Source organism: Rosa chinensis, chromosome 6, assembly GCF_002994745.2.
Source record: "Rosa chinensis cultivar Old Blush chromosome 6, RchiOBHm-V2, whole genome shotgun sequence".
NCBI classification, from domain to species: domain Eukaryota; kingdom Viridiplantae; phylum Streptophyta; class Magnoliopsida; order Rosales; family Rosaceae; genus Rosa; species Rosa chinensis.
Window position 1 is genome coordinate 4,586,804 of NC_037093.1, and position 16,902 is coordinate 4,603,705.

The window sequence follows — 16,902 nt, forward strand, 5'->3', positions numbered from 1 at the left end:
TTCTTTCATGCATAATTAATTATGATGCAATCTCAACCGACCAAAAGGGTAATAAAAAAGAGAGGCTAGTTCCTCGAACCCATAATAGAGTAATAACGGAAAGGTCAACCCAATACTAGTTACAAAATATACAAAATCTTCAGTAACTTTGGTTCAATTCGCATTCAAGTATAGTAAAGATGATCTCCAATGATAGTCATACTCAAATCTCTAATGCGGAGTATTTGGATTAGAGACTTGATTATGAGAGAGATTATTCAGAGCACCGCCGTACACTTGCACCAACATAAATGAATGGTTAGATTGCATTAAATACATTTTTTGTTTATTAAAAATAAAGTTGATAATAAATATCAAGGGTTGAGATTATTTTATAAGGGTTGGGTCACTTACACCGTCGGTGCATAGAATAATTTCCATGATTATGAACTGTTTCTGATAGTCTGGATTTGGATTAACTATGTTGGAATTCATTCTGTTCACGGATTATTATTATTTTTTTTTAGAAGAAGGAAAGAATTGCATTTATAAGCAATTGAGATAGGTACAACAGATATTAGTACCACGGATTAGAGAATTGAGTTTGAGTTTGAGTTTGATTTTTTTTTTCTTTGTGTTTGGTGGAAAAAAAAAATGAACTTTATGTTTTGTTGACTTTTCTTTTTCTTCCACCAAAGAATGAGGTTTGGTTTCCACAATGTAAAATTAGATCCTGAGTTCGAATATTCCCCTCAAATTTTTTTTTTGAATGGTTGCATATATTTGGTTTCTTATACACAAAATCTGAAATTGGTCCAGTTATTTGGGACCAAAACTTTCTTGAATGTAAGCATTGTGCCCCATGTGCCAGTTCCTCCACATTAATGTTTATTTCAAACGTACTGTTTTGGATCCAAACATTGTAGCACGTAAAGTAGAAACCATATGTCATCGCCTGCAAAACGTTAAGCACATTCCATCAGACATTATAATAATATCTGATATATTATTAAAATCTCAAAGCAAGTGACTTCTGTAGTAATTGATTTATGAAAACCTTCAGAGAACACGGTGTAAAAGAAAAAAAAAAACTAACTGATCAAACTGCTTAGTTTAAAAACATATATAAGTTGGCCCTAGAGGATTTGCACTTAAGCTATGTTTACTACTTTACTATGGCAAATCTATGTTCACTGAACCATGTTCAAATAATATTAGGGAGTCAGATTCAGAGGGATTATACGCTCAGAAAAAGTTCAAATAATATTAGCATGTGAAAATTCTATGTTCACTGACATATCAAATTAGCATGTGGAAGTTCAAATTAGGGAGTCACAGAGGGATTATACATTCAGAGAAAGAGAGCAGCAACAGATGCTACCTTTCCCAGTACTGATTTAGTTTCTCATTAGAAAATGAGAAAGGAGCCCTTTCGTACCACAGACTCGATGGTCTTGATCCAAAGGTTATGACTTAAATAGTTAAATATGGGATCCCACACTTCACATGCTTCATTAATTTATAGCAACATTGATTCCATGACTTTCCATCAATTATTGGCATGTCAAATATTCAAAATCATAGAGTTCCTCAAAACTTTCATTAGATGATGAATTTGTATGGTTATTCTTTTTATTAGATAAAACTCATTATCATGTCTTAAACTCGGGTGAAACAAAATTATCTAATATAATTATGTTCAGAAGGGAGTAGGGACACTGCTCTAGTTACCAATTTTGTTTTCTCCAAAATTTACTTTTTTTTTTTTTTTGTGAAATTTCTAAAATTTACTTTGACTACATTATTTTTACCAACCAAACATGTGACATGTCCCTGTTAAGAAAATTTAACTAAATAATTACAAGTCGCGTTGCTTCTGGCTACATGAATATCACTGTTCTTGATCTCCAAGTCTACTTGTTTTGGAGTTCAAAATAAATATTAATGGTGCTTGAAAGCAAGATTCAGACCGTTGTGGTTATGGAGCCGTTTTTAGTGATTATATATAAATAGAGGAGAACTGTTTGGTGTCTTTGCTTCTAATCATAACATTTCTAGTTCAATACCGGTGGAGGTAATGGTTGTTATTAATGCTATCGAGCTAGTTTGGGTAAGGCATTGGAAGCATATATGGCTAGAGTTTTTTTTTTTTTGGTTGGAACTGGAGAACTAAGCAAAGACAAATAGCCTTCTTAGTTTGACTCCTCGCTAGTTCTAATTAATTTTTTTCCAGTCCCTTGATTTGGTGCCTTGGCAGGTTCATATTAACTGGGGCAATTGCTTATACCACATTTCTCATATGCGATTCCAATCTTCACATCACTTTTGGGAAAGGAATCAAGTTGTAGATGCATTGGCAAAGTATGGTTTGACTTTTAGTGAACTGATTTGGTGGGACTTAGCTTTCTTTTTCATCTGTAAACATTTTCAAAGTGACCGCACTTACCTTTTGGGAAAGGAATCAAGTTGTAGATGCATTGGCAAAGTATGGTTTGATTTCTAGTGAACTGATTTGGTGGGACTTAGCTTTTTTTTTTCATCTATAAACATTTTCAAAGTGACCGTTTGGGTATGTCAAAGTTTCTTTTCAGTAGTTTAGTTTTTCTGTTCTTATCTTATTTCGATTTTTTGTTTGGGAGCTTTTGGTTCTTTGGTTCCCCCTCTTATTGTAATTTTTCTTTTTACTTCAATAAATTTCAGAGGTAGCGGCCGGCTTTTTGCATTTCTTAGCCATTGACTTTAGCCAAAAAAATTAAACTAAATAATAACAGTGGAAATTTTGATAGAAATTGTCAAAACACGTCTCAAAACAATTAAACATGCATTATAAAGACTGGCTAGTACCAAAGAGTACAACTCCAAGCCTCATATTCATCTCTGCACGCAAGTGTTGTTATCTGTTGCTACCATCGAAGAATTTCGGATTCAAGTAGATTATTTCCGCAAGCCTTGACGAACGCCTAAACCGGAGCACTTCTTTCACTAGTTGTGAAGAGCAATTGGCAGAAGGCTTAATGGTTATTCTCTCAAGAACAGGTGAACTTAAAAGTAGAAATTTGATGATATCTACTTCAGCTTTTACACCAGAGATGTTGGTTATTTCCACAAGTCGCAGTTTTGAGCAGATGTGAAACTGTAGTTGTCCTCTAAACATGACTTCGATTCTCCAACGACAGCTCCGTTATTCTTTCGGCGGGGCTACGCAAAGTCTATAGCATCAAGTCTTGAAGTATTGATAAACAGTTCACTAAACAAAGATGTGTTGAAGGAATATCGATTTAGTGTGCCTTATCAAACTAGGAGTAGCAATAGGAGAGAAGGTTCTAGATTTCCCAATCCTACACGGATTGGTATTCCTTGTAACATTAGAACTAGCACTTTGTAATCCCTATATATAGGGCTCCTATTCTCAATAATAAGAACACATCTCTCTCATCAATCTCTCTCAAATACATTATACTTAAACACGTTATCAGCACGACTCTAACCACAAAACAGAAAACCAAAACTCATTCACAAAGCAGCCCCTAGCCCGAGCTAGCCGAGCCTTCGCTGCAGCCCGAGCGCCCGTGTGCTTGCAACCTTGCACAGCAGCCCCTGCTGCCCCCTCCCTGCAGCCCTGCGTTCCAGCCTGCTGCCACCGAAGCATCCCTGCTGCGCAAACAAGCCAACGCACACCCACTGCATCTTTTTCCCGTTCCTGTGCACATCCGTCTTCTTGCAAGCCTCGAAACGTCTAGTTCGGAAGCTCAGATCGAAAAACTTTATTCATCAAAGTTTTTCGTCTCTGTCTCTTCCATCTAACCTCCGAATTTCAGCCTTATCGGAGTTATATTGAGATCTGTACACCAATCGAAGTACAAGCTGTTCAGAACAGAATCTGCTCCGAATTTTCACCAAGTAAGTATTCAAAAGAGTAAGTTTTGAAGTTCCTATAATTCGAAATTTAAATATTTCTTCTTTTCTCGGGGACTTGAAAACCTCCCTTCTTCTACATCCCACCTTTCTTATAACGTGGGTTCGATTATTGAAAAGCGGAATCGTGGGGATTCACGCAATTAACGAACTAAGAGCGTTCGTAAGACTTCGGACTAAGAGCGTCTGTAAGCATCGATTAACGACCATATAAACATCATTGTTTCGGTCTAATCCAATTATTCTTGGAAATCGATTTCTTGGTAGCATAGCTCGGAAATCTTATTTAGTTTTCGTGGAAGCATTGACTCCGAAACTAACTTGTTTTTGTTTCATCTTTCTGGATGTCAAACACAAACAAACTCGATTTTGTTCCATTGGATTATGCAGGCAAAAGGTACTTAATTTGGGTCACTGATGTCGTGATCCACCTCATTGCCCGTGATTTATTGCATACAATCCAAGAGCTTTGTCCTATAGAAACAGCTCCAGACCCTCAAACTGAGAAAGATAATTCCAAGGCACTTGCCTTCATGAAACGTCACATGGATAGTGACCTCCAGTTTGAGTTCATAAATGAGGATAGCGCCATAAAGCTTTGGCATGCGCTTCGCGAACGATATGGCAATGTTCGTGACTCCATACTTCCGAATACAGAAGCAGAATGGAAACATCTTCGATTTTCTGAATTTGACACTGTCATGCAATTTTATTCGGAAGCTCTCAGCATCAGAGCAATGATGCGTCTCTGTGGAAAAACAATCACAGAAGACCAATTGATTGAGAAAACCCTCAATACCTTCCCCGTCTATGCTATGAGGTCCTCTGACTTATTCCGGACTCATGTAAATGCAAGACGGATCACAAGTTTCCAACAGCTTATCGCAGCTATGGCCACTGCTGAAAGACATGGCAATGAACTTGTGAAAAGAGAAATTGATAGGCTTCAAGATAGCTATCAAGAGCATAGTCCTATGGCTAGAGAAAGTCGCCATCGACGTCATGATCCATACGATCGAAATGCTCAAGAAGGTAATCGCTCAAGGCGACAATCCCACGACCGTAGGAGGCGTGATTTTGAGGGAAATAGGGTTGGAAACCATGGAACCAACGTTGGCCATGGGCACCACTTTCCAACGCCACCAGTCCTAGGGACTATGCATATTGCGCCAATGCGCCTCAATCAAGGGAGAATCCTCTTTATGGTGTCTATTTCTGATATGGAACGTCTGATCAATGGACCTGAATTTGCAATGTACCTACGGAGGTAGTCGCATCATGGTGATCAAGACTTCGAGTTCACAAAGACTTTAAATCTGGCGATGAAGACAAAATACCGCAGATTTTTATTTATAGTCTTTTATTTTTCCAAGAATTATTTAATGGCAATTATGCCTTAAATCAATAAAATGACTTATTGTATTAACTCTTTCCCTCTAGGCGTACTCAAGAGTACTTGTGATGTCTAGGCAAGGTTTGATCTGAGAGAACGGTTTTAAAAGTGAGCAACGCTCCACCAAAATCTCGCCTTACCTTACCTGGTCACAACTAAATTGAAATTCCCGAACGGATAGAGTGACTACGATTTGTCTACGATTTGATTTTTATATTGGATTAGATTATGGTCACGAAACTTTGGTGTCATCATTGGATATTATTATTAAAGTATCGATTTATTTTATCTCATGTCGTAGACATGTTTTTCGAACTTTATTATTTTAAAGATATAAGAGCCAATGGTTTTCATGCGGAAACGCATTGTGAGAATGGACAAGAGTTCCTTTGCATCACCTCTAATGACTACGGACATAAACGAGTATTAGAGAAACTTATGTGTCGCTCTAGTGGGTTGTATGCAACCACTATTCGAGTCATTGAATCCAACCATGTCATGAGAGATGATTTATGGGATTCCGACACGTATAGGCTTTGGCACGACCGTTTGGGACACCCAGGTCGTGACATGATGATCCGTATATTAAAGACTTCACACGGACATCCCTTTTTCAGAACGAAAGGAAGTAAAACTCGAAATTTGGATCAAGGAGGAGCACCTGCGCCTCACGGCGCCTTTCCCCCTCAAGTCCGGCCATCCCCGGTCGGCGCCGCCATCCCCCTGCGGCCCAAGGGTGGCTTTGACGCCACCCCTGCTCCCTTGACTCCCATTTTTACTTCTAAGGTCCATTGTGACTTCATGGCTCAACCAAAATCCTCATTGGTTGTTTCCAAAGCCCATCATTCGTTCTGCAAAGCCTGCTCTTTAGCAAAGTTAGGATCGAGACCATCCTATGCAAAGGACACCAAAGAAAATATACCATTCTTGCAAAGAATCCAAGGTGATATTTGTGGACCTATTCAACCACCATGCGGACCATTTAGATATTTTATGGTGTTGGTTGATGCATCGACACGCTGGTCACATGTCATGCTATTGTCCACAAGGAACGCTGCATTTGCTAAACTCCTAGCACAAATAATTAAGTTACGGGCTCACCACCCTGATCATCCCATTAAGTCTATAAGATTAGACAATGCTAGGGAGTTTACATCAAAGACTTTTGATGATTATTGCATGTCCATTGGGATTGATGTTGAACATCCTGTTCCTCATGTTCATACCCAAAATGGTCTCGCAGAAGCCACCATTAAACGACTACAAATGGTTGCTCGAGCATTGGTGATGCGCACCAATCTCCCTATTTCTGCTTGGGGCTATGCAATATTGCATGCAGCTGTGCTTATTCGTCTAAGGCCCACTGCCACTCAACCCTTCTCTGCGTCCCAGATGGTTACTGGGTATGAGCCTGATGTCTCACACTTACGCATATTTGGGTGTGCAGTCTATGTGCCTATTGCGCCGCCACAGCGCACCAAAATGGGTCCTCAAAGACGATTAGGCCTTTATGTTGGATATGATTCTCCAACGATTATCCGCTACATAGAACCCTTGACAGGCGATCTCTTTACCGCTAGATTTGCGGACTGTCACTTCGATGAGACAGTCTTCCCGTCGTTAGGGGGAGATAAGAACATCAATGTTCAACAGGAACGACAGGAATTGTCGTGGTCTGTCCCCACTCTGTCTCATCTTGATCCCCGAACCGCACAGTCAGAAATTGAAGTGCGGAGAATTCTCGATCTTCAGAACGTAGCAGATTCGATGCCTGATTCGTTTTCTGATATCGCTAAAGTGACGAGATCACACATACCTGCTGCAAACGTGCCTGCAAGGATTGATGTCCCTAAAAGTAGAGGACATGACGCCAACTCAAGAATGCATGAGCATGGCGCCAACGTCCCATCTCTCAATGATGGTGACGTTGTGGCTAGGCCCACGGCTCCCGCCAAGAAGCGCGGGAGGCCCATAGGTTCGATGGATTCTCGCCCAAGAAAGAAAGCGAGTTCGGCACAAAATAATCCATTAATCATCGATGTAAATAATCCATCTCATGAGAATATTCCGGATTATGGTTATGTCCAAGAGACATCATTGGGGGACGCTCCAATGTCAGAACCAACTCCAGAGAATAGAGAGATCTCCATAAATTACACTAGTGTACATGAGATGATGGATAGAAATTCTATGGCGATTGATGATGCATTTGCATATCATATTGCAAAAGGAATTATAGAATATGATGATATCGAACCTCGCTCTGTTGAAGAATGTCAACAAAGAGCGGATTGGCCTAAATGGAAAGATGCAATCCAGGTTGAATTGGATTCACTAACAAAGAGACAGGTATTTGGGCCTGTAACGCAGACACCCCCAAGTGTAAAGCCTGTTGGCCATAAATGGGTCTTTGTTAGAAAGTGTAATGAGAAAAACGAGGTTGTTAGATACAAAGCCCGCCTTGTGGCGCAAGGTTTCTCACAACGCCCTGGAATTGACTACGAGGAGACATATTCTCCCGTAATGGACGTTATAACATTCCGCTACCTTGTCAGTTTGGTAGTTTCCGAAAAACTTGACATGCAGCTTATGGATGTGGTTACAGCATATCTCTATGGGGATCTAGATTCAGAGATATATATGAAGGTTCCAGATGGACTTCAATTACCCAAATCAAGTGGCTCTAAACCACGGAGCGCGTTTTCAATAAGATTAAAACGCTCACTATATGGATTAAAACAATCCGGACGGATGTGGTATAACCGTCTAAGTGACTACTTGATTGGGAAGGGATATATTAACAATGAAATATGTCCATGCGTGTTCATTAAAAGAACAAGTTCCGGATTTGCAATCGTAGCAGTTTATGTCGATGACATGAACCTAATTGGAACTCTAGATGAGTTGAAGGAAACTGCTAAATACTTGAAATCCGAATTTGAGATGAAAGATCTTGGGAAAACACGGTTTTGTCTCGGTTTAGAACTCGAGCACCGTAGTGATGGAATCTTGATCCATCAGTCTGCATATACTCAGAAAATCCTAAGGCGCTTTAATGAAGATAAAGCAAAGCCTACGAGTACTCCCATGATCGGCCGTAGTCTTGAGCCCGGAAAAGATCCGTTTCGTCCAAGGGATGAGGACGAAGAACCATTAGAGGCCGAGGTGCCCTATTTGAGTGCAATAGGCGCATTATTGTACTTAGCTCAATGCACAAGACCGGATATCTCATTCGCAGTGAACTTGTTAGCTCGACATAGCTCTGCGCCAACACGCCGCCATTGGATTGGTATAAAGACAATCTTTCGATACCTAAGAGGTACGATTGATATGGGCCTATTCTATCCCTACAGAGAGAAAAGGAATGACTGAAAATTGGGATTGGACCCCAAAAGGTAAAACGCCCCCGTCCATGGAATGGCCGCCGGCCATGTTGCCGCCGCCGGCACCGCCACCGCTCATGGTGGCCGGCGTTCTCCTATCTCCCTCCATCAAAACGACAATGATGTCTTGATGGGTTTTGCTGATGCAGGGTACCTCTCTGACCCTCACAAAGGTCGCTCCCAAACTGGTTATGTCTTTACCATGGGAAGCACTGCGATATCTTGGAGGTCTACAAAACAGACCCTTGTTGCTACTTCCTCAAATCATGCAGAGATTATTGCTCTACATGAAGCTGTACGTGAATGTGTATGGCTAAGGTCTGTAATTCGACACATTCAAGGAAGTTGTGGTTTGAAGTCTACCACAAATGAACCTACATGCATTTATGAGGATAATGCAGCTTGTATTGAACAAATGAAGTTAGGTTTCATCAAGGGCGACAACACCAAGCATATATCGCCTAAGTTCTTTTATAATCAGCAACAACAATCACTTCTAAAGATTGAAGTGAATCAAATCCGATCAGAGGATAATGTAGCGGACTTATTCACTAAGTCGTTACCTAAATCCACCTTCGAGAAAAATGTGAAGAGCATCGGATTGAGAAAGTTATCCGAACTCCCACGATTATAGCAATCAGGGGGAGATATCGACATCAGGGGGAGTTATGATGTCTACATGTTCGATCTCGAAGAGTGAAGGACGTGTTGTGCTCTTTTTGTCCTTCGACCAGGGTTATTTTTATCCCACAGGGTTTTTGTTACCTGGCAAGGTTTTTAACGAGGCAACGGATGAAGCGTCACCACCAAGTTTGAAGCGGCACAAGGGGGAGTGTTGAAGGAATATCGATTTAGTGTGCCTTATCAAACTAGGAGTAGCAATAGGAGAGAAGGTTCTAGATTTCCCAATCCTACACGGATTGGTATTCCTTGTAACATTAGAACTAGCACTTTGTAATCCCTATATATAGGGCTCCTATTCTCAATAATAAGAACACATCTCTCTCATCAATCTCTCTCAAATACATTATACTTAAACAAGATGTTATATATACAGTAAAGTTTGGTTGAAGTTTTCAACTCAGCAGAATAAGCAACTCACAAAAATTTCTAGTTTTTGTAGAGCAGGGGAGCTTAGAAGAAGTCGTAGAGCAGTTGAAATTTCATTCACATCATTGAAGTGTAAGCTATGACATGGCTTACATATGGAACTGGACATTGCTTAGAGTTCATACACTGATATGCAAGTGTACATATATTCATATAAATATGGAATTTGATCAAAGTTTAAACAATAGGTGTATAAGCTGTCAATTAATCTTGACTTATGGATAAGCTTATATATTATTTTGAATTCAAAATAGAAATACAGTTGCAGAGCAGTTAAATAGGCAGTTAAGCAATGAAATCAGTTTCTTTATGGATGAAACTGATTTGCTGCATTGCTATATGTATATGTCAGATTGGTCCCTTCTGATGCACGAGTTGTTCTTGTTTTTAGTCCCATATACTAAGAGAACATAAAGGTGAAATCAGGAGAAGGCTATCATAGACAGTGGGAGAACATCGAGTAAGTTTCTGTGTTCATGTTCTTATGTTCTTGTTTTCTGCAGATTCTGGATTGATAGGCTGTTTTCAATCCCGAGTTCAATTATACATTCTGGTAATTTGCAGTAATTCATATACATGTTTTGATCTAGTATAGGTTTCAGTTTATGTGATTTAGATTGAGTACACATAGTGTTTATCTAACATGAAGCTGATGTCCAAAGAAAGAACACTCAGATATTGACATGGGTTAGAAAGCTTCTCCGGCAAGGCACCAATAGACAAATACTGTAGTAGAAGTGATGCAGAAAACAATAGGCTTAGTGTATATGGTCAAATTCCAATGGTGATATAAAAGGTCATGAAATGTAGGAAACCAGAAAATCGATTACCTTCAAAAAGTACCTCTTAATAGTGAGCCTTCGAATACGAGGCAGGTGATTTAAAACCTTGACCAAATTGCTAGAACTACCCGGACCCTGTATTTGGTCCACCTTGATGTCCAAATCAATTGAAGCATAAGCAACATTTGAGGTATTTACAAGGTCAACATCTTTAAACACACCTAAAATGTTAATAGACTCGAGATTTGGTGCATCGATCTTGAGATTGGTGAAACCATCACAATGTCGCGCTGTTATTCTCTTAAGCAGAGGACTACAAGAAATCAAATTTTCAACCACAACTTGAGACAAATTAACATAGAAAATAGTCGAGATTTGGTGCATCGATCTTGAGATTGGTGAAACCATCACAATGTCGCGCTGTTATTCTCTTAAGCAGAGGACTACAAGAAATCAAATTTTCAACCACAACTTGAGACAAATTAACATAGCATATAGTTAGGTACTTCAAATTCCTGAAGCCTCTGAATGTGGACGGAGGGCTTAGCAAACACATATATGACTCTAAACAAACCAAATCTTGGCAGGAGAACAAACTTGATGGCATGTTGTAACGCTTCGATGTCCATGGATAAACTATTAACTGTTTGATAGAGTTTCTTGATAGATGAGTCACCCATCGATCAATATCATGACTTGGTGTTGGTACTAGAGGATTTATACAATAAAGCATGAACTTGCATAGGGGGCCAATATGAAGTAGGAGTACATGATCAACAACGTTCACAAAGGTTGTTCGCCTTTGAGTCGAGAGACACTTATCATCAAACGCTAGATCTTGAAGCATAGCCGATTTGTACCTCCACTTGCTGGACAAGACACTTGTTCTTGTTGCCTCCCTAAGCGGCAAACGTGATACAATATTTTCTGTGACATCATCTGGCAAATTGCTAATTCTATCCAACATTTGCACCCTAACTCACTAACACAAATCAGAACAGTTACAAGAGTTTAGAAGACGATGAAGATCGAGAGACAGATACATACCAAGCACGTCTTTAATATTGCTGGCCCTTCTTTTTGTATTACTCGAATCCGAGTGCTAAATCTCCATGTTTAATTGTAACTGAAATCCCCAATGATGTTCTTTCCTTCCTTGTATCCATCTCTGATTTAAGTTGGAGACTTTCAATCAATTTGATCGGAACCGCACCCTCAAAACTATACCTTGCATGGCTCCCTTTTCTACTGGTCGAAAATTTCTCTTAATTACTAGAATAATTGCTACTGAGCTATATTATAGGTCGTGGCCATGAATTTACCAGGCAAGGAGTGATATTAAGTGGCACATAATCTTTTGAGAAAGCAGGGTCGCTTTTGGCCCAAACCGAGTTCGACCTGGACTCGACTAAACAAGTACTTCTTGGTGCTGCGTCTGCAGCTCCAGCATGCGGAGGCGTTTGCATTTAATTATTAGATATGAATCAAAGATATGATACCATACTTCACATACATCATTTCTTCAATTGCTTGTCAACAATTATTTGTATGTTATAGATTCAAACTCATAGAAAGAGGAGTTCTGTTAAGAACTTGCATATGGAAAGAAAATGTACTTATCATGCACAACAATTGATAAGCAAATTTCACACTTCGGTGGAAATTTGGATGGAAAACATGAGAACTTTTCTTAACAAACAAACATACATCATACGTAAAGACTAATAGCAAATTGTACAACTCCAAGCCTACATTCATTTCTTCAAGAAAGTCCTCTCAGCTGGTGCAACTCTCATTCATGAATTATGGGTCCAAAACCATTATCTCTGCACGCTTTGAATCACGCTTAAACAGAAGTAAATCTTTTACTAGCTTCAAAAAACCATCGACAGAAGCAGGTTGAACAGTCATTCTCTCAAGCACAGGTGAACTTAGAAGCAGAGATTCGATGAAATCTAGTTGAGCTTTTACACCAGAGATCTTGGTTATTTCCACAAGCCGCAGTTGAGTGTATGCACAGTTGTAGTTGTCATATAAATAAGATTCCACTTCTCCCACAGCAGCGTGATCCTTTTCAGGGTCCACCTACAAGAGCTCTGTAGCATCAAAATCAGGAAGTTTTGACAACATATATAGCTGTCAAAACTAATTAAAATATTTTATGGTAGAAATTCTTAACTCGGCATAAAAAAACTGACCAAAATTTTCAGTTCTTGTAGAGCAGGAGAGCTTCTCAGAAAGCATAAGACAGTTGAAATTTCATCCGGATTGTCAAAGTTCATGTCTAAAGAAACAAAATTGAGATATTGGCATGGTTTAGGGAGCTTCTCTGGCAAGGCACCAATAGACAAGTACTGCAGCAGAATGTAAGCAGCAAATTAACAACATATCAATGAATATGGTCAAATTCCTATGGCAATGTCAATGATCACTAAATAACTTATGAAACTTCCCAGTCAAAACCATTACTTTTAGAAAGTTTCTCTTTATTGTGAACCTTTGAATTTGAGGCAGCTGGTGATCAAAAAACTTGAGCAAATTCCCAAAACTATTACAATTCCCTCTTTGATCAACAATGACCTGCAAATCAAAGGAAGCATCCACAAGATTTGAGGAACCCACGAGGTTAAAATCTTCGAAGTCCCCTTCTATGCAAATAAACCGGAGCTTCGGTGCATCAATTTTGAGATTGGTGAAACCCTCACATATTTGCAATTTCAATATCTCAAGCAGAGGACTGCAACCAATCAAGTTGTCAAAAACATCTTGGGACAAAGTAACATACCAAAGATCAAGACTCTTCAAGCTGCCAAAGCCTTTGAATGTGGAAGAAGGGTTGTTTAGCAAACAATTGAATAAGTCTAAACGAATGATATCTTGAAAAGAAAACAAACATGACGGAATGTTGTAGAAGTCCCCTTCAAAATTGTAAAGTATCATCTCTTTGATGACAGGGTTTCTGGATAGGTGAAAAATCCATCGATCTATATCCCCAGTGGCTAGCTTACCTGTGAAAGAAAGCTTGAACTTGCGTATGGGACCTTTATGGAGTAGGAGTACATGATCAACAATATTCACAAAGCTGAAGGTTGGATGACTTTTAGTCGAGACACAGGTATTATTAAACACAAGGTCTTGAAGCATGTCCGATTTGTGCCTCCACTTTCTGGATAAAATACTTGTCCTTACTGCCTCCTTAAGCGGCAAACCTGCCAAAATCTTTTCTGTAACATCATCTGGTAAACTGCTAATTCTATCCAACTCCATTTTCAGTACCAGCACACCCTAACTCGATCACTGCAACGGAGGAAGGAACATATATTTGGGAGAACAGTCAAACATGATCTAGCTAGGAATTATTCTGAATATATTGCTTGATATCAAAGGAATTAGAACATACCTAAGGGGAAGCAGAGCTTCGGACTCTTACTCTACTTTTGAGTGTTCTTGTCCTCCTGTTTTTGTAACTTTGTACTGTGTGATGCTTTGGCTTTTCTTTGCTTTACCTAAAGCATACGATAAGGTGCTCGTCCTTTTATCTTTTTATTCCTTTCCTGCCCCGGCTTTTTGGGGTCAGGAAAAAAAAAAGAAAAAAAAAAGAAGAGATACTTGGGCTTTCAGAAAACGCGTGATTTTGAAATTCCAGAAAACGCGAAGAACGGCGACTACCTAACGTCTCGATTTCTCGCTCTCTCTCATTCTTGGGCTTTCGTTTCTCTTTGTATTCTAGAGTTTGATCGTTGAGTTTTGGATCTTTTCATCTCTAATTTGATGTATCCATGGTTAGGTTTCATCTGTGTTTATGGTTTTGTTATGTAATTTGATTTCATTGACTACTGGCTTATGTTTCTTTCTTTTGAATTTGGTTTCTGTGATTTCTACAACTGGGTTAGCTGCAAATGCCTCATTTTGGGTTTGGGTTTTTGGAGAATCATACACACCAAGCTTGTGATGAGTTGCATCCCAGAAATATGGATTGTCTTGATGATATTGTATATCTCTGTGATTGAATTTGATAGTGGATATGATTAGTAAGATGGTTCCGGAGGTAACGATATTTTGTTCTTTGTATTGAGAAGTCCACGGTGTCCAATACGAAACCTTAGTATAGATAAATCAGCAAGTTAGTCCTTTGCTCGTGAGAAGTCGAATTATATATAGTATTTCAGACCAAAAAACAGGGATATATGGATCAACACACTCTTCTCTATCCAGTCTCAGTAGCTCGTATATATTGTATAGCCATTGCTGTGTTTATGGTCATTAATAGCTTGATTTCAAATACAAACCTAATGTATGCAAGGGTACATTGCTCGTCTAGTCACAGTGGAAATCCTAATGTTTCACGATGCTTAAGAACTTCTTCTTCCTTTGTGTATTGTAGTCAGTTATTTACTAGTTCACAGTATGCACAAATTATGGCTCCTCGGGAGAAGAGTGGACAAGAATGATTCATTGATGGGGATCCTGATATCATCTTCCCCGGCCATCTACTATTCTTGAATTGTTATTGTCTGCAACATTTCTTTTCTGGTCAATCTCTTGAAGTAAGAGGACTGACCTTGCGAGTCTCGGCTTCACTTCTTTCTTGGCTAGTACGTGGATATATGCAGTTGTTCTTGCTGCTTTGGCTGCACCGAGACCTTACTTGATTACTTGTTTTGCGGTTTCTGTTAGACCTGGGGGTTAGATTGACTACAAGCTTAATTTGATCCTATTGTTCCTATTTCACTGTTCATATTAGCGTATCAAACTTGATGCTGTATCTTTAAATTTGAAGTGAATATGATTCTTTTGTAATACTAATACCCTTTTGATCTAATTTTGAGTACTGGAATTTCTTGGATGTGGTTGTGGAATTGGAACTAGTTCTAGATTCTGAATTCCTAGCTAGCTATTTGATTCATTTCTGTATAACTAGCTGGATTAGAAGGCATATCCCATCAGAATCTGAGATGATTTCCCAGATTTGGGTCATTCTTCTTGAAAGTATTCAATGAAAGGTTTGCTCTTGGGCGCCTCCACCTTTAACCCAGTCCCTTCCCCTCCCGTCCTTCCTCCAAACAATAATCGTGGTCAGGAATGTCTTTCAACTGGCGTGTGCGATGATATTTCATGACAGATCTATCCACATATGTTACTAGTCAATCAATGCCTCGGGAAACTTTGTAGACATCTATTGCTTCAATCGGAGAATGTGCTATAGATACATGTTTTTCACAATACTTTCCTCTTAAAGCAGTTCTTGGTGTTCTTTCTTTACGTCTCCTTTTCTTTTTTCTTTCTTTGATTTTTCTTTCCCATTTCCAATGATTGCTCTTCCTTTTTTTGCTTACATTAAGAGTTACTTTGTCAGAGATTCCTTTGTTCTCAAATTAAAGTTACTGACTAAAAATTGTACATCCTTTCAGGTTGGAAATGTTAATGTGTTGCGCTGCAGCTACTATGACCATGGAGGAGAAAATAGAAATTTCCAGAGACGCATTTATTCAATGCTTGAAGAGTGATTATTTTAGTGTAAAATGAGTTTTTTGTAGTATTATTATTATTTTTTTTTGATCCGAAAGTTTTTTGTATTATGTAAACTGTTATTTGCATCTATCTATCAAATAATTTTGTTTTCGAGGCTTAGCTATTTGCACTATAAATGTTTTCAATTGCAAGCATTGAATTTTTAAGACTGTCTTCCTTTTCAGGCATGTGCATTTATAAGATTTGAAAAAGAAAATTTAGAGTAACCATGCTAACAAATGAGTTTGTGAAAATTTGTTCCAATGTCTTACCTACTTGACCTCTGCTGCAGGGACTACAAGAAATCAAATTTTCAACCACAACTTGAGACAAAGTAACAAAGTGCATAAACCTTGAGATTGGTGAAACCATTACAATGTCGCACTGTTAATCTCTTAAGCAGAGGACTACAAGAAATCAAATTTTCAACCACAAATGGTTAGGTATTTCAAAGTCCTGAAGCCTCAGAATATGGACGGAGGGCTTAGCAAACACCTACCTATGTAACTCTAAACAAACCATATCTTGGCAAGAGAACAAACATGATGGCATGTTCTAACGACTCGATGCCCGCAGATATAGTATGAACCGTTTGATAGAATTTCTTGATAGATGAGTCACCCATCGATCAATATCATGACTTGGTGTTGGCACTTATAATAAAGCTGGAACTTGCGTAGGGGGCCAATATGAAGTAAAAGTACATGATCAACAGCGTTTACAGATGTTGTACGGCTTTGAGTCTAGAGACACTTATCTTGAAGCATAGCCAATTTGTACCTCCACTTGCTGGACAAGACAGTTCTTGTTGCCTCCCCAAGCGGCAAAC

General features: G+C 39.0%; 1 protein-coding gene and 1 long non-coding RNA gene across 12 annotated transcripts; one reads left to right on the forward strand and one right to left on the reverse strand.

The window, feature by feature from the left end:
• Positions 1 to 12,194: 12,194 nt before the first annotated feature.
• LOC112170411 (F-box/FBD/LRR-repeat protein At1g13570) lies at positions 12,195 to 14,089 on the reverse strand. 11 transcript variants are annotated; one of them, XR_005801963.1, is made up of 5 exons: positions 13,963 to 14,089; positions 13,571 to 13,859; positions 13,032 to 13,299; positions 12,761 to 12,916; positions 12,195 to 12,647 (listed from the first exon to the last, which is right to left on the reverse strand). XR_005801963.1 is itself a non-coding variant. In XM_024307695.2 (5 exons), the coding sequence occupies exons 2-5, from the start codon at positions 13,622 to 13,624 to the stop codon at positions 12,366 to 12,368; spliced, it is 603 nt and encodes a 200-aa protein (XP_024163463.1). In that variant the 5' UTR covers positions 13,625 to 13,859; positions 13,963 to 14,089; the 3' UTR covers positions 12,195 to 12,365. The 11 variants fall into 11 exon arrangements, 7 of the variants coding, with proteins under 7 accessions (XP_024163463.1, XP_024163461.1, XP_024163457.1 ...); XM_024307695.2 differs by having other exon boundaries at positions 13,032 to 13,142; XM_024307693.2 differs by having other exon boundaries at positions 13,032 to 13,378.
• A 39-nt stretch (positions 14,090 to 14,128) lies between these two features.
• Positions 14,129 to 16,633, forward strand: LOC121050079. Its single transcript, XR_005801683.1, has 2 exons — positions 14,129 to 16,065; positions 16,366 to 16,633. It is a non-coding gene; the product is annotated as an uncharacterized LOC121050079 (long non-coding RNA).
• The last annotated feature ends 269 nt before the right edge of the window (positions 16,634 to 16,902 follow it).

What these genes read in the sequence shown, in the direction of transcription:
- LOC112170411 (XM_024307689.2), bottom strand. Translation starts at nt 13,829, where the DNA reads ATGGAGTTGGATAGAATTAGCAGTTTACCAGATGATGTTACAGAAAAG. An exon ending in TAAAGAGAAACTTTCTAAAA is followed by an intron (nt 12,917 to 13,031) that starts GTAATGGTTTTG and finishes ATTCTGCTGCAG; the next exon opens with TACTTGTCTATTGGTGCCTT. An exon ending in TACAAGAACTGAAAATTTTG is followed by an intron (nt 12,648 to 12,760) that starts GTCAGTTTTTTT and finishes GAGCTCTTGTAG; the next exon opens with GTGGACCCTGAAAAGGATCA.